The sequence below is a fragment of the Chlorocebus sabaeus genome, chromosome 12 (assembly GCF_047675955.1).
Source record: "Chlorocebus sabaeus isolate Y175 chromosome 12, mChlSab1.0.hap1, whole genome shotgun sequence".
NCBI lineage: Eukaryota > Metazoa > Chordata > Mammalia > Primates > Cercopithecidae > Chlorocebus > Chlorocebus sabaeus.
Genome location: NC_132915.1, coordinates 90875853 through 90894081, shown reverse-complemented (window position 1 = coordinate 90894081; position 18229 = coordinate 90875853). Strand labels below are relative to the sequence as shown.

At 41.2% G+C, this 18229-nt stretch overlaps 1 protein-coding gene across 3 annotated transcripts in view; it reads left to right on the top strand.

Moving 5' to 3' along the window:
- Window positions 1-18229, top strand: part of FBXW2 (F-box and WD repeat domain containing 2) — a 33648-nt gene that overhangs the window by 7642 nt on the left and 7777 nt on the right. For all 3 annotated transcript variants that reach the window (XM_037984355.2, XM_007968235.3, XM_037984360.2), the window contains 4 exons: window positions 7583-7777; window positions 9879-10012; window positions 13707-13793; window positions 14966-15135. In XM_037984355.2, coding sequence (XP_037840283.1) covers window positions 7583-7777; window positions 9879-10012; window positions 13707-13793; window positions 14966-15135 — 586 coding nt within the window. The remainder of the gene's footprint in view (window positions 1-7582; window positions 7778-9878; window positions 10013-13706; window positions 13794-14965; window positions 15136-18229) is intronic.

Sequence of the window (18229 nt, the reverse complement as noted above, 5' to 3'; positions counted from 1 at the left end):
TTATTAGTATCTTTGTATTACCTCTTTTTCCCTTGAGCTCATTTGGGACAGAAGCCTAAAAGTAGAATCACCAGGTACAGAAGATTGAATGATTTTATAGATGTTTTTTTGTTTGTTTGAGATGGAGTCTCACTCTCTCACCCAGGTTGGAGTGCAATGGCACGATCTCAGCTCACTGCAGCCTTCGTCTCCAGGGTTCAAGTGATTCTCCTGCCTCAGCCTCCCGAGTAGCTGGGATTATAGGCACATGCCACCAGGCCTGGCTAATTTTTTTTGTATTTGTGTTAGAGGTGGGGTTTCACCTTGTTGCCCAGGCTGGTCTCAAACTCCTGCCCTCAGGTGACCGCTGTCCAAAGTGCTGTGATTACAGGTGTGAGCCACTGTGCCTGGCCTGATTTTATAGCTCTTCTTAGTGCCCTTTCCAGATAGATTGAATTGATACAATGACAATACAGTCTTAAGTAACTTGCTTCTCCCTCAAGAGTCTCACCAGACTCAATTTAAATATCAATATTTAATATTGAGATGTATCATTTCTCAAGACCATTTTACAATTGCATTTCTTTATTCATTAAGGGTATATAATATGTGGTGATATTTTCTCTGAAATGCTAGACACTCTGCTAATTTTAGAAAATAAACATTTGATTTAAAGCATTTTTCATGGTTTGGTTTGTCATCCTGATGTTATTTCACACTTTATTTTCCTTGTGTTACAAGCTTGATTACTAGAACAGCATCACCAGTTCTTCTAGGCTTTGATGTACTTTCTCTGTTGCGGTGATGTCTTTTCCATGTCTCTTTTGCCTCATGATTTTAAAAGATTAAGATGCAGTTGACCAAGTTGAGAGGGCTCATGCCTGTAGTCCCAACACTTTGGGAGGCCAAGGCAGGCAGATTATGTGAGCCCAGGAGTTTGAGACCAGCCTGGGCAACATAGCAAAACCCCATCTCTACAAAAAAATACAAAAATTAGCTGGGTGTGCTGGCTCACACCTGTAGTCCCAGCTACCTGGGAGACTGAGGTGAGATGATCGCTTGAGCCCAGGAAGTGGAGGTTGCAGTGAGCTAAGATTATGCCACTGCACTCCAGCCTGGGCAACAGAGCAAGACCCTGTCTCAAAAAATAAATAAGTAAATGAAGATTAAGATGCAATATCACCTTGGAGCTTGGAGCTCCTACTGGCAGTTGACCATTGTTTTCATACCACCTCTAGCATTTTTTTTTTTTTTTTTGAAACAGGATCTCCTCTGTCACCTGGGCTAGAGTACAGTGGTGCAGTCTCGACTCACTGCACCCTCCTCCTCCTCCTGGGTTCAAGCGATTCTCTCGCCTCAGCCTCCTGAGTAGCTGGCATTACAGGCACATAACCACCATATAGCCCTGCTAATTTTTGTATTTTTGGCAGAGACGGGTTTCACCATGTTGTCAGGCTGGTCTTAAACTGCCGATCTCAGATGATCTGCCTGCCTCGGCCTCCCAAAGTGCTGGGATTACAGGTGTGAACCACTGCACCCAGCTGCCTTTTTTTTTTTTTTTGAGACAACCTCTCACAGGGTAGTTCATGCTGGAGTGCAATGGTGCGATCTTGGCTTACTGCAGCCTCCACCTCCTGGGCTCAGGTGATCCTCCCATGTCAGCCTCCCGAGTTTAACTGGGACTACAAGTGAGCAACACTATGCCTGGCTCCTTTTTGTACTTTTTGTAGAGACAGGATTTCACCATGTTGCCCAGTCTGGTCTCGAACTCCTGGGCTCAAGCACTCTGCCAGCCTCGGCCTCCCAAAATGCTAGGATTACTGGTGTGAGCCACCATTCCTAGCTCCCCTTGCTTTAAAAAGTTTTTTTCTTCTCTTATCAAACCTCATTTTTGAAATGTAGTAAAAACTGCAGTTACTTGGAGTGGAAGTAAATGGGAAATATTCACTGAATTCTCTAACTACCTGGAAAGTTAATACCTGCAATTCTGCATTTTAAGATTATTCTCTAGGTGGGTCTATATGTTAATGGGATTTTTATTCTGATTCAATTCATCAGGTTTGCATATTTAAAATTATGTTGTACAGTGGTTGAAAATAATCCAAAGCATTAGTTTAATTTTTCTAACAGCAGCATCCCTGGAACTGTGAGAGAAGTATTTGTTACAAAATTATACATGTGTTCGTGTCATCTTGTTACTTAAGAGATTGAATTTTCACTGTGGTGGAATTGGGAAACCCTGAATTTGGCAGTAAACTTACAGTGACTCTCACTTTAGTGCCTTGAGTATGCAATAGACAGTTTTATTAAAGAGATGGATGGCTAATGACATTGAGATAGTTATCCTTCTCTTTCACAATTTATTTCTGAAATGGTGAGAAAGGAACCTATTATGCTTTGTGCCGTTAAGTAGATATTTACTTATGGGATGCCTACTGTTTGAAAAACAATGTGAGGGCATACATGGATGAATTAGAGCAGTTCTTTTCTTGTGGAACATACACACTGGGACCAGGAAGATGACCTGACTGAGGTAAAAGTCTCTGTGTGGACTATAGCAAATCAAGAACACTTGCCTTTCTGAAGAGTGCAGCTGCTGCTCCAGTGTAATAAATTTTTGCCATATCGGTGGGATTCAGGGTAAGAGTTGTTAGATCTGACTTTTCAAGAGAAGCCTGAAATCTAGAGTTTTGTGAAATAGTCTGATTTTTTTTTTTTAAGTATTCAGATTTTTAAGATATTGAATGGGGTGGGATTTTTTTTCTTTCATGCAGTGTAAGAGTCTACATTTCTTTAGTCCTCTTTCACCTCTATGCTGCATCACTGGTGACCTCTTTGAAAACATGTTGGGTTAGCCAGTGCAGCAAATGGGAGTCCAGAGGGGAGGCTGACATAAAGCCAGAAAGGAGCAGAGAACAGTGGCTCCTAAAGGATTCTCAGGAGTAGACTTGCATCACTGTAAAATGGAACTTGACTCAACCTGATTATTTTTTGATTTTTTTTTTAGGTGGTAAAACTGAATGGCACAATGTTTTCCTATAACAACTAGTTTAAATAATTAGTTTGGATAACTTTTTTTTTTTTTTTTTTTTTGCAAATTGTGCTAAAACATACGTAACATAAAATTTACCATTTTAACCATTTTAAAGCCTACAGTTGAGTGCCATTAAGTACATTACATTGTTGTGCAATCATCACCACTGTCCATTTCTAGAACTTTACATCTTCCCAAACTAAAACAGTATCAGTTAAACACTATACAGTGTTAACTATATAAACAGTATATAATACACTATATAGTTAAACTGTATCCAATTTTTTTGTTTTTGGGGGGGGTTTCATTTGAGACGAGGTCTCACTCTGTACCCCAGATTGGAGTGGTTGGAGTACAGTGACACGATCTTGGCTCACTGCAACTTCTACCTCCTGGGCTCAAGCGATTCTGCCACTTTGGCCTCCCAGGTAGCTGGGACTACATGTGTGCGCCACCACGCCCAGCTAATTTTTGTATTTTTGTAGAGATGAGGCCTCACCATGTTTCCCAGGATGGTCTTGAACTCCTGGGCTCAAGTGATCTTCCTACCTCAGCCTCCCGAAGTGTTGGGATTACAGGCATGAGCCACCACGCCCAGCCTAAACTCTATTAGCTAAACATTGCCCATGCCCCTTCCCCTACAACCTGTGGCAAAACCACCTTTCTTTTCTTTTTCTTTTTTTTTTTTTTGACAGTCTCCATCTGTCGCCCAGGCTGGAGTGCAATGGCTCAATCTTGGCTCACTGCAACCTCACCTCCCAGGTTCAAGTGATTCTCCTGCCTCAGCCTCCCGAGTAGCTGGGATTACAGGCGTGCACCACCGTGTCCGGCTGATTTTTGTATGGGATTAGTACAGACGAGGTTTCACCATATTGGCCAGGCTGGTCTTGAACTCCTGACCTCAGGTGATCCACCAGCCTTGGCCTCCCAAGTTCTGGGATTACAGGCGTGAGCCACCACGCCCAGCCCACCATTCTACTTTCTATGAATTTGACTATTCTAGGAACCTAATATAAGTGGAATCATACAGTATTTGTTCTTTTGTGGCTAGCTTAGTTCACTTAGCATGATGTCTTCAAGGTTCCCTCATATCATAATGTGTCAGAATTTTATTCCTTTTTTTTTTCTTTTTTTGTGAGATAAAGTTTTGCACTTTTTGCCTAGGGTGGAGTGCAGTGGCGCCATCTTGGCTCGCCGCAATCTCCGCCTCCCGGGTTCAAGTGATCCTTCTGCCTCAGCCTCCCAAGTAGCTGGGATTATAGGCATGCGCCACCACGCCCAGCTAATTTTTGTATTTCTAGTAGAGACGGGGTTTCTCCATGTTGGTCAGGCTGGTCTCAAACTCCCGACCTCAGGTGATCCTTCCACCTCAGCCTCCCAAGGTGTTGGGATTACAGGCATGAGCCACCACACCCGGCCAATTTTATTCCTTTTTTAAAGCCGAATAATATTCCATTGTGTGTGTGTGTGTGTGTGTGTGTGTGTGTGTGTGTGTGTATATTCCCTGCATGTGTCACATTTTGTTTGTCCTCTCTCCTGGTTTTAACTGCCTTCTTGCCTCTAGTTTTCCCCCCTTTAAACCTTTTTCCATGATATAGCTATAGTGATCTTTCTGAAATCCAAGTAAGGTCATAGTTAAACATCTTCCTAACCCAGTTCTGCAGCCAAACCTTGCCACTGTTTGCAGTCAGACTGAACTATTTTCATAATCAGTGTTCATGTTTTAGGCTGTGCTTTTTGACAAGCATTGTACATACCTCCTAGATGGTTTCTGAATGATTCCAAATAGTTCTTTATGAATTGATCCCAGTTCATTTTCAATAATTTTTGTGTTGTATATAGAGATATTTAATAGTTGATTTAATAGGTATATACCAGGGGTTGGCAAACTGTGGACTGTGGGCCAAATCCAGCAGAAGAGAGTAATTGCAACTCAATAGGTCAAAGTCTGAAATACTTACTATCAGGCCTTTTACAGAATAAGTTTTGGTATATACTATTCCTTTTGTTTTGTTTTGTCCTGGCTAACTTATTCATCCTTTAGATTTAAATTAGTTAAAACTTTAAGGTTTGTTTTTTTTTTTAAAGCCATGAAATTCTTTCTTCAAATAGTCTTATACCAAAACGCAGCTTAGAAACAGAAGAGGAGTGTAGTTGAAGAGCCAATCATGCCAGCTCCTAAGGCAAGTCCACTTACATGTTAGAGCATGGTCATAAACTCAATGGCGCCTCCGTTCCTTGTATTTGCTATGGGCTTTTGTAGTGCCTACCACCTACTATGCTGAATTATTATTGCTTGTTTAGCCTTTTTGTCTTCCCAAGTAGACTGAGTGCCATGAGAACAAGAGTCCGGCCTGACACAGAAGTTCTATAAATATATGTTGAATGAATGTATGAGACCCCAGTTGAATACTGGTAACCAAAACCAAGCTCATAAAGGACCTAAAATGATTTCCTTTCCTACTCTAGCTCCTTAGGAATACAGTCACAACATGCCTAAGCTGAAGGCCTTAAAGACTATCCAGGCTTATGCTCTCTGGTACAGTAGCTACTAGCGCCATGTAGTTTTTCAGTACTTGAGCTGTGGCTAGTCCAGATGGAGGTGTGAAATACTGGGTTTCAAAGACTTACAATGTAAAAGAATATAAAAATCTCAATATTTGTATTGATTACATGTTCAAATGACATTTTTTGACATACTGAGTTAAATAAAACACATTTAATTATTTTAATACATTTCTTTTTTTTTTTTTTTTTTTTTTGAGACAATCTCGCTCTGTGGCCCAGGCTGGAGTGCAGTGGTGTGATCTTGGCTCACTACAACCTCCTCCCGGGTTCAAGTGATTCTCCTGCCTCAGCCTCCTGAGTAGCAGGGACCACACGCGTACACCGTCATGCCTGGCTAATATTTGTATTTTTTTTTAGTGGAGACGGGGTTTTGCCAGGTTGGCCAACATTTCTTTTTTTTTTTTTTTTTTTTTGAGATGGAGTCACTCTGTAGCCCAAGCTGGAGTGCAGTGGCGTGATCTCAGCTCATTGCAACCTCTGCCTCCCGAGCTCAAGCGATTCTCATGCCTCAGCCTCCTGAGTAGCTGGGACTACAGGCGCATGCCATCATGCCCAGCTGATTTTTTGTGTTTTAGTAGAGACAGGGTTTCGCAATGGTCTTGAACTCCTGAGCTCAGGCAGTACGCCTGCCTTGGCCTCCCAAAGTGCTGGGATTACAGGCGTGAACCACTGCACCTGGCCCAACTTTTTTTTTTAATGTAACTATTAGGACATTTTAAATTATATATGCAATTTGCATTATATTTTCTGTTGGATAGCACCGTTCTAGACCATTGGCTCTCAAAATACTGCTGATGAGTTAGAATCACCTGGCAAACGTTTTAAGATTGTTGGACCCTGCCTCAGATGTTCCCAAGTTAGACTCGCTGAAAATAGGGACCCACCTGTGCGTTTTGATGAAGCTTCCCAGATGATTCAGCTGTCTCACATGGCCATTGAGAACCAAGTCCTATCCCTTTTTATACAGAAGGAAACAGTCTAAATAGCAAAGTGACAATAAATACAGTCTTTATTTCAGTATGCTGTCATAGTTTTCCGAGGTTAAAATTCATACTCTAGCTTTTTCATAAGTGATGGCTATTTTTCCGTTGTCTCAAACAGTGGTTCTTGACTAAAGGTGGAATTGTGGCTGGCTTTATTTAGTCATTTCAGCTTTTTAAAAGTTGGTCATTTGGTGCTTTCCTAGGATACTGTGCTGTTATCATAGTGACTGTACTGGTGGATTCTCAAAAATGTCTTTATTTGTTGAGCCTTATTAAAGGGTCATTGTGAGAATGAATTAATCATTAAGATTTTAAACTTAAAGTCCTGAATTGTCACCATGATTAGTATAGAATTTTCATCAGGCAGAAACAAGGCCAACTTTTCCCTACAGGATCTTGAGGCTTTACAAACTGTTCGTTGAGTTGTGAATGTCCGGGGATAATTTATCCCAGGTTTTCCTTGAGGTTTCTTCCTTCACATATTTCGAGATGGCTGGAGCAATTCGCAGTTAGCTTTTGCAGAAGTTAGCCCATGCTCTGAGGTTTGTCTTTGACTTGCCTGAGAATGGAATGTGTTTCAGCAGACACCTTTACTATTTAACAATCCTTATTTGTTCAGAACTGTTGGGTAATGGACAAGCATGCAAATGTAAACATGCAGTCATGTGTAATACCCATCTATCTGAAGTCAAATCAGAGAGCTCATGATAGCCAAGGATTTATGACATTTTTCAAGTGGAAGCACCAAGGGATGCTTTAGTCTAATGCCCTTCTGTAGCCTGGAGGGTTAAGGGAACATGTCTCACCCAAAAAGCTTGGATTCTGTCCTAGTGCTTTTGACTCCTTTGTGGTGACTCTGAGCAAGTTGTGTTACTCTCTCCATGCTTTGGTTTCCTCAGCAGTAGAGTGCCAGAGGAGGGGACCATTAACGTTCTTGAAGAACACCATGATTTTGGGATTGATTTTCCTTCTTTAGTGTGTCTGTTTTCTTATTAACCTCCCTGTTTTTCTCTTGAAGGGTCAGATGACTTGTCTGCAAAGCTGTGGGATGTGAGCACAGGGCAGTGCGTTTATGGCATCCAGACCCACACTTGTGCAGCGGTGAAGTTTGATGAACAGAAGCTTGTGACAGGCTCCTTTGACAACACTGTGGCTTGCTGGGAATGGAGTTCCGGAGCCAGGACCCAGCACTTTCGGGGGCACACGGGGGCGGGTGGGTTGCCCTTTACAACTTAGCCTCATCCTTTTAAGCCAGGAGCTAAGAATGTGAAATGCTTTATTATTATTATTATTATTATTTTAATTTAACCTGCTTTTTTCAACCCTCTTTCTTAGTCACTGCAGTTATTTCCCTTTATTCTAGTTACTCTTATTTGGAATGTTTTACCCAGTTTTGCTTTTTCTTGCTTTCTTCTGTGAATGTACCCTTCTGGTGGGAAGGGTAGTTTTCATTCTGTCTCGCTCTCTCTCATTCTCTCTCTCCCCACTCCTGTTTCATTTATATCCTGTTGAACAGTCTGTCCCTTTGCTTTTATCAGATTCCATACCTCTAAATTGAGTAAATCCTACTCGTGTAAATTCCACTTTATTTGTAGCATTAGCGCTGAAAATTCTTTGGTGTGATGATGGTTCCTAGATTGTGTGGTCTACGCAGATTACATCCAGTCGGAACTTGGTTGACAGTTGATTAAAGCAAGCTGCCACCTAGAGATAAGGTGAAAGAAACATACCTGAATGTTTCCTAATGTATAGCAGCCTTGTTTTGCAAAAACTGGTCATTTGAATATAGCCTTGAGATTTGAGCTTCTCTCTCTTGCTGTTCTTTTTTTGGTCGGGGAGGCTTTGTGTAGAAATTGAGCTATTTCCCAGCCTCTTGTGTAGCAGCTCCCTTCTTCCTTTCCCCCATTTACCCACTGCTTTAGCCTCTGAGAGTCATAGTCTATAATGTCAAGCATTACGTTTATGAGCAGCCTTCCAAAACTCCCTTAACAGGTTGGGTCCCTCTGTTTCCCAGTAACTTGTACTACTGTAGACCACTTATACAAATATGATCTTGCTTCCCCACCAGACTAAACTCCATAAGGACAGTGATCTTATCTGTCTTGTTCACCCATGTGACTGGAATTACTTGCACTGTACCTGGTGCTTAGTGATTCTTTGAAGTAGAAGTAGCCATTATGCTAATAAAAACATATTTTTTTGCTTCGTTTTATTTGTCCTCCTATATACTCTTCTTCAGTCTTTGCTGTCTGCTACAACTTGTTCAGAAATTAATATTCGAAGGTGCATGTATGTATGGAAGTATATGTTAAACGGAGTGTTATGTTCCACAATGTTAAGATGTACTGTGACTTCCAGGTGATTTTATTCCCGATCAACTTTGAGAACCCTGTTCTAAAAATTTTTATTACTGTTGCCTAGACATTGCCGAGGTTTTTCTTAACTTCATACCTTTACTATTCCCTCTGCCTGCAGTATTCTTTTTTCTTTCCTTGATAAACTCTACTCATCCTTCAGGGCCCATCTCCAATATCGCCTCTTCCCTGAAGTCCTCCCTGATACCCCTGGGCAGAGTTAGTCATTCTCCTTGATGTTTCCCTAGCAAGAGGTAAACATTTATATTTTCTGGGCTTCCTCCTCTACTCCCTACTTAGACTGAGTTCCTTAAAGGAAGAATCAGTGTCTTCCATCTCTGGGTCCCTAATGTTCCTTTAGAACTTGGTATACATTTGAAAACAAATATTTGAGTACTCACGATACTGCAAATACTGTTTTTGGTGCTGGAGATACAGCTTTGAAGAAATTCAGACACTTTTGAGTTAATGGCTTAATCTGACCTTTGAGATCCTTGTTTTTGTTTTGTTTTCTCTCTTTACATTGGGTTTTCTTGAGTCCGGGTGCTGTTTTGCAGCTTCCATTCTTTATAGTTTGTCTTACTGTTAGTGTGTATTAGAGTAGGACCATGTCCTTTTTGTTTTCCTGCATAAATTAAATAAAGTATGATGTAGTATCAGGCAGGCAGTCCTAAGAAGGAATGCCATTATCTCTAACACTTGTTTTGCCTCTCACTGTAGCTACCACAAATAAAAGAGATCGTATTATTCCTAGGACTTTCCACCTTAGAATAATAGCTATAATAGTAAGAATTTTGAAATATTTTTATCATAAAATTGCTAGTTGAATAGCACCATTCTTACAGTGTCTCTGGTTGGGAAATTAATTGGGCAGCTAGGGAAAATAAACATTATTGAACTCTCTTATAAAAGACCCACTGACAGAGACATGTTTTAACTTTGTGTAATTATATGCACTAGTATTTAGCGTGGACTACAATGATGAACTGGATATCTTGGTGAGCGGCTCTGCAGACTTCACTGTGAAAGTATGGGCTTTATCTGCTGGGACATGCCTGAACACACTCACCGGGCACACGGAATGGGTCACCAAGGTAGGAAGACTTAGAAGAAATCTCCTTCTTGTCAGGCTTTTTGAGGGAGGGAGTGGAGGATGGTAGATACTGCCTTGTAAGTGTTAGGTGAGTCATAAGATGGAATTGCTGTAGCTACAAAGCATGATGGTATACAACAGTGACCAGCAAGTAGGAAGGTACTTAATAGTTAACAAATAAATGACTTACGGACATGGAAAGATGCCCACAATATATTAGGTGGATAGAGTGGGCAAATAAAACAGGTTACATAAAAAAAGTAAGTGGAGTGTGATACTGGTTTCTTAATGTGTTCATGCATCAAAATGTTGAAGGTTGGTATTTCTGGTGGGGTTGTGGGTGCATTTTTCCCTTTAGAATAAACATGTTTCTTTTTTAATCAGGTAAGCAATTTTCATTTTGAAAAAATAATGCTTACAAGAAGTAGGACAAAGAAAACTGTGCGGGATCTTTAGTAAAATATTGTAATGTTTTCTTTTTTCTTTAAAACAAGGTTGTTGTGAGGATCAAATGCAGTATTAATAATGGATATACCATGCAGAAGCACTTTTCTTGAGCTTACTATGCCATTCTGTGAGGGGGCTGAGGAAATAGTAAGCAAAATAGATCCAGGCCTTACCCTGTGGATGATAGTCTAATAGGAGAAATAGTTTTTTTAAACAATTTCATGGGTAAATATATCATTTCAAATTGTGGTGTTTTGTGAAGGAACAGTACAGTGTTCTGTAAGACAGTCTGGGGCTGGGCGCGGTGGCTGACTCCTGTAATCCTAGCACTTTGGGAGGCCAAGGTGGGTGGATCTCCTGAGCCCAAGAGTTCGAGGCCAGCCTGGCCAACATGGTGAAACCCTGTCACTACTAAAAGTACAAAAATTAGCCTGGTGTAGTGGTAAGTGCCTGTAATCCCAGCTACTCAGGAGGCTGAGACATGAGAATTATCTTGAAGCTTGGGAGGCGGAGGTTGCAGTGAGCCAAGATCGTGCCACTGCACTCCAGTTTAGGCGACAAAGTGAGACTCTTTAAAAAAAAAAAAAAGTCTAGGAAAGTAATTAGTTCAGAGAAAGCTTTTTGAGAAGGGGGTTAGACATGAAGAATAAATAGGAGATAGCTGTGGAAAGAGTAGCTGAAAGATTGTTTCAGAAGGTGCAGTATATGCACAGGCCCAGGGAGTGGAAAGAACTTGGAACATTTGATGACCTGGACATAAGCCAGTGGAGCCATGCTGTAGTTGGGGAGATGGGCAGAGAGGTGGTCATCCTGTATGATTTATGAGGCCACAGTAAGTATGGTGGATATCATCAGAAGTGTACTAGGAAGCAATCTACAAGTTCTGAGCAAGTGTCTGATGCGATCTATGTTTTAAGAAAATTAACTGCTGAATGAAGAATGAACTAGAGTTGGGCACAAGTGGATACAGGGTGACCATTTAGGCTTTGGCAGTAGTCTAAGCAAAAGATGCCCATAACTTAGATTTGGCTGGCAGTAATGAAAAGGACACCCATAAAGGATATGTCTTTAAGGGAAAGCCACCTGGACTTGCAGATTCACTGTGGGAAATGAAGAAGAATCAGAGGTGATTGGTGGGTTTTAGATGGGGTGGATGATTATATCTTTGTTTTGAAATACTTGGGGCTAAATGGAGAGTAGTTTGTAAGACCATTATTATGTATTGGGCACATTAAGTTTTTTCTTTTTTTCTTCATTTGTTGTTGTAATACAGACAGGGTCTCACTCTGTTGCCCAGGCTGGAGTACAGTGGCATGATCATAGCTCTCTGCAACTTCAAATCCCCAGGTTTAAGTGATCCTCCCACGTCAGCCTCCTGAGTAGCTAGCACTACAGCCATGTGCCACCACACTGAGCTAATTTTTTTTTTTTTTTTTTTTTTTTTGAGATGGAGTTTCGCTCTTGTTATACAGGCTGAGTGCAATGGCACGATCTCAGCTCACTGCAACATCCATCTCCTGGGTTCAAGTGATTCTCCTGCTTCAGCCTCCCGAGTAGCTGGAATTACAGGCGCCCACCACCATGCCTGGCTAATTTTTTGTTTTTAGTAGGGACGGGGTTTCACTGTGTTGGCCAGGCTGGTCTTGAACTCCTGACCTCAGGTGATTCACCCACCTCGGCCTCCCAGAATGCGGAGATTACAGGCGTGAGACACCGTGCTTGGCAGCTAATTAAAAATTTTTTTTTGTAGAGATGGGTTCTTGCTGTGTTGCCCAGGCTGGTCTTGAACTCCTGGCCTCAAGCAGTCCTCCCTCCTCAGCCTCCCAAAGGGCTGGGATTATAGGCATGAGACACTGTGCCTAGCCCACATTAACTTTTTACATAGAAAAGCTATATAGTGTAAGGCAGTTTGGTGTTGTGGAAAACACAGTTGATTGGGGCTAGGATACTGATGGTGATGTCTTGGACAAGTTACTCCTCCTTCAGGACCTGAGTTGTATCATCTGCTAAATGTTCCTATGAACATGAAATGAAATGTTGGGACAGCACCCAGCAAGGTGCGTGATACTTAGTAATAGGTCTGTTTCAGTTGAGTCTGCAATCCAGACTTCTGAATGAATGAACCCTGCTTCCCCTCTCACCTTAGGCTGATTGATTACAAAATTAGCTAGAACCTGATGTTTATAAACTCTCTCAAGTGCTAACGGAATGTTAGCTTTTATTATGTTACTACTATAATTTACATTGTTATTTTATCTTTACTGTAATTAAATGAGGTAGGATAATAGGTGCTTGTCTCCTATTTTAAAGATCAGGAAACTGGCCGAGTTTAGATGGTCTTGCCCAAGGTTATAAAGTCAGCATGTAGCCGGGGCGGTGGCTCAAGCCTGTAATCCAGCACTTTGGGAGGACGAGACGGGCGGATCATGAGGTCAGGAGATTGAGACCATCCTGGCTAACACGGTGAACCCCCGTCTCTACTAAAAAAAAATACAAAAAAGTAGCCGGGTGAGGTGGTGGGCGCCTGGAGTCCCAGCTACTCGGGAGGCTGAGGCAGGAGAATGGCATGAACCCGGGAGGCGGAGCTTGCAGTGAGCTGAGATCCGGCCACTGCACTCCAACCTGGGCGACAGAGTGAGACTCCGTCTCAAAATAAATAAATAAATAAATAAAGTCAGTGTGTGACAGATTCCGGTGCCAAGTCCAGTGCTTTTTCATTTATGATTCACATGGTTGTGAAAGCAGATCATTTGCATCTACTTCAGTGTCTATGGACTTTTTTCTTTTCTGTTCCTTCTCTTAAGTAACATTTTATAATTTTTAAAAATCAGTCCTAATGTTTGCTTCTAGATGAATGCTAAGATTAAATTCTGCCAATGTTTAGACAGTTTTTTTTTTTTTTTTTTAAGCGTTGTGGTCTTGCTCTGTTGCCCAGGCTGGAGTGCAGTGGTGCAATCATAGCTTACTGCATCCTCCAACTCCTGAGCTCAAGCAATCCTCCCACCTCAGCCTTCCGACTCACTGGGATTATAGGCGTGAGCCACCTCATCTGGCTAGCATTAGACACTTTTAGATACTGCTAATAACAGAGAATAGTAAAATGTTTAGCAGAGGTTAATTTGGTAATGAGCTATGGCTTAGCTATTCTGGCATATTTTAAGCTCATTTTCATATTTTAATTTAAAGAATAAAATCGTTGTAGGAGAATCATTAAAAGGATCTTTCCGTAACATGGTTTACATTTGCAGGTAGTTTTGCAGAAGTGCAAAGTCAAGTCTCTCTTGCACAGTCCTGGAGACTACATCCTCTTAAGTGCAGACAAATATGAGATTAAGGTGAGTTTTTTTCTCCATTAATTTGCTTCGTTAAAGAAAAACTGGAAAACATAAGAAAGTTAAAGTGGTATGGCAAAGGGTAAACATTCTGGGAAGAGGAGGGGGAATGTCTTAGTCCAAGCCATTTTAAACCCACTGGAAGAAGAGATGATTTGCTAGCTCTATGTCCTATGTAGTTTCTTAACTTGGATTTGTAGATGAAAAAGAAATTCACATAAATTTATGTTCAGCTTATTCTTAATTCTTTTTTTCTTTAGAGACAGTGTCTTGCTCTATTGCCCAGGCTGGAGTGCAGTGGCATAATCTTGGCTCTCTGCAACCTCTGCCTCCTGGGTTCAAGCGATTCTCCCACCTCAGCCTCCCGAGTAGCTGGGTATTTTTGTATTTTTAGTAGAGATGGGATTTCACCATATTGGCCAGGCTGGTCTCAAACTCCTGACCTTGTGATCCACCTGCCTCGGCCTCCCAAAGTGCTGGGATTACAGGCATGAGCCACCACGCCCAGCCCATTCTTAATACTTTCTTACATGTCTCCTACCGTCCTTAATTCTTAGATCTGAACTATGAAAACATAAATACTCATTTATTGTAATGAATTGCAAAGAGTTCACAAAGCACTCTCACATTCTTATTGCATCTCTCTCTCTCTTTTTTTTTTTTTTTTTCTTTTTCTGAGATAGGGTCTTGCTCTGTCACCCAGGCTGGAGTGCAGTGGTGGAATCTTTGCTCACTGCAACCTCTGCCTCCCAGGTTGAAGTGATTCTCGTGCCTCAGCCTCCCAAGTAGCTGGGATTACAGGCACCCACCACCACGCCTGGCTAATTTTTGTATTTTTAGTAGAGACATGGTTTCACCATATTGGCCAGGCTGATCTTGAACTCCTGACCTCAAGTGAGCCACTGTGCCTGGCCCATTATTGGATCTTTTACACTGTCCCATGTGATAGGCATTATCTTCATTGCAGGAGCTGGAGTTAAGAGAGATTAAATAATTTTACCCAAGATTGCACAGGATAATTAAGACTTGAACCTGTGATTCTTGGCTATAAAGCCTGTGGTCTTTCCAGTATACTTCACTTTCTATCTGACTTCAGCAAACACAGACCATTTTAAGGACAAGCTTTTCTGTAGTAATGTGATCTCTCATCTTTCCTTATTTTCTTTTTTCTGTAGATTTGGCCAATTGGGAGAGAAATCAACTGCAAGTGCTTAAAGACATTGTCTGTCTCTGAGGATAGAAGCATCTGCCTGCAGCCAAGACTGCATTTTGATGGGAAATACATTGTCTGCAGTTCAGCACTTGGTCTCTACCAGTGGGACTTTGCTAGTTATGATATTCTCAGGTAATGTTTACTTTGACCTCACGCTTTACCTTTGAAAGCCTGCTGTAGTTCGGTAGGAAAGACAAGAATAAATGTTTGGATCTACCAGTCAGTAGCTGGCTTTTATGAAATGTTTACTGTATCACTTGTAAACAAGGTTATATATACTGAACATCTCAGGAAAAATATTTTAGAGGAAGTAAGCACATGAAAAAGAGTTACATACTGGAACGTCCCCTGCGTGACTGTGTGAGTCATGAGCCACTTCTTTCATATTTAACATGCTTTTCTGGAAAATGAGGGGTGTGGATGAAAAGACCTTTCAGATCTCCGTAAGTTCTAATATTTTAAGTTCTACTTCATATTCAGTTGAAATTCTGCATTGTTTTACAAACTTGGTTAAACTTTAGTGGCATCTAGGCATCAAGTGACCTTCTGTTGACTAGTAGAAAGACAGAGATACTTAGAGAAAAATAAAATGTGCAGGGTTTCCCTCCAAAGAAATAAATAAGCAGCAGTCCATAGACAAATAATTTTGTGATTCACTGCATACAATAGGCTCCTCTTGGAAAATGACAATATCTGTTAGCATGTTTGGGGCTGATGGAAGCCAGTGCCATGTGGTCATTAAGAGAACTTTGCTGATAGACAAACCTTCGTTTAAGACATGGTGCCATCTCTGATGGGCTGTGTGATTTTGTGTAACTTTCTTAACTCCTCTGTAGCTCAATTTCGTCATCTGTAAAGTGACTATTAAATGAAATGCTTGTGATGAGGACCTAGTACACCACCTGGCAGATCTTTATTAATAATTTAAGTCTGAGAGGCCCCATATAAAGAAACCTGTTTGAATTTGCTTAACCTACTGTACTTCACACCTATTATGCGCACACTTACTAATAACAACTCACAAAGTTAGCATCCCATAGCATGGTTCAGGACTTGGAGGAGTACAGAAAATTGAACATTCTCTTAATTGTTTTTATGCATGACTATTTGAGGTCAGCTTGTGTGGATCTGATCACAGTTACCACAAAACTTTGGTGGGCCGCATCTCTCTGATCACAAAGTTAAAACCCCATCTATGCCTTCCTGGAGTCAGACCAACATTTCTAACCAGTTAGGTTTCAGAGGTATCAGAATCAGTTATAGAAATGATTGATATTTATGCTTTGAGAAAAAAGACTGAAACCTTTCCTAGAAAACATCTGTTTAAGCTTTTCCTCTTGTAGTTGGGGACACTGAAGCTGAGACAGGGTAGGGGCCTTGCCCAGCATTCCACTTCTCACTTTATTCCGACATGCGTCCATTCATGCATGGCTGGATTATCCAATAGGCATATACTTACGGTACCAGAAAGCCAGGGACATCAGAAACAGGGGAAAATAAAGTTTTGAAAGAATTTGATATTTTGCAAAGCAAAATATTCAAGTAATCACCATGGGAAAATCACATCTTTGGTAGTTTAATATTGTTTTTATTTTTAATGAAAATTTTAGGAGAGAAGGTGCAAAGGCAAGGTGGGCTAGAGATGTCATAGTTGTTTTAATGCTTAGCATCTCTAAAGGGTTTAATTTGGTCCCACATCTGCTTTCTCATGTATGCTTCTGACTCGGAGTGGCATATAGAGACTATCTAGAGTCCTAGATGAAAGTTCTGTTAGTTTTTAGTGTTTGAATAATAGTTTTAAATAATAAACCTGCAGGATTGTTTGCTGGTAGGAATTGCCAGGTTCAGATTTTTTCTCCGAAAAGAATCTGTCTTGTGTCTGCTTTTTTCCTCCCAAACACAAATAAACCAACCTCTATTGAAACCTACTACAAATCCTCTGACCTCTATTGCTAGGACCAGGTAGGGCTACTTAGCTTTGAAGCTAATTGAAAAGAAGCAAAGCACAAATAACAGCATGTTACTCAATAAGTCTGAGATATGATGTGATTGTTTGAGTTAGGTTATCTCTACAGCATGTAAGGTTACTTAGGTTCAAGGACCCAGACTCTGCACAGCAGGGATGTCTGGTTCCATTTCTAAAGTGATCAAAGTGAAAGCCACAAACCTGTCAAGACCTGTGCTCTATTCTGCAACGTATTTGTGGTTCAGTCTTTGGAATCAGCTCATCTTCACAGATCTTAAGCCCTAACTCGGTAGCCACCTATTTTTTGTGTTTCTGTTATGATGTGGGACCTACCAGACTTCCTATTTGTTTTTCCTAGCCTCTTTTATTTTTATTCTTATTTTTATTTTTTTGAGACAGAGTCTCACTCTGTCACCCAGGCTCTAGTGCAGTGGTGTGATCTCGGCTCACTGCAACCTCCGCCTCTCAGGTTCAAGCGATTCTCCTGCCTCAGCCTCCTGAGTAGCTGGAATTACAGGCACTTGCCACGACGCCCAGCTAATTTTGTGTATTTTTTAAGTAGAGGTGGGGTTTCATCCTGTTGGCCAGGCTGGTCTCAAACTCCTGACCTCAAGTGATCCACCCACCTCGGCCTCCCAAAGTACTGGGATTACAGGCATGAGCCACCATGCCTAGCTTCCTAGCCTCCTTTAGATCTCTTTTGTAGGAATTTGCATTTGCCTCTGTTTATTTCACCACTACTTTATTCTTTAGATATTTATTGAGCACCCACCTTTGTGTCAGGCATTGTGGTATGCATTGGGAAGCATAAGAAGTACTTACCAAACTCAGGGAGATTAATGATCAGCAGGAAGGGGAAGACTGATGTTAAATAGCTAATTGGAAACAGTTTGTTTAATGGTTGGGTTAAGAGGAGCCTAGTGTGGAGTACTTTGAGGCCCTGCCTAGTTTGTGGAGTAAGGGAAGGCTTCTAAGAGGAAGAGACATTTGGGCTGAGCTCTAAAGGATGAGTATAAATGCCTTAACTAAGTACCAGGAGTGGATGTACAATGAGGAATTTTAGACTGAGACACTAGTCCGTTCAAAGGCCCTGAGATTAAAGGAGCCTCAGGTACATTTGAGAAATTGAAGGAAATTCCTTAAATGCCTCAGTGTGACTAAAGATGGGGGCACAATAAGGAACCATCAAAGAGTTTAGAAGTTGAAACAAAGTGGTAACAGATCAGGTTGTATGTGAGGTTAACTGATTCAAAGGGAGTG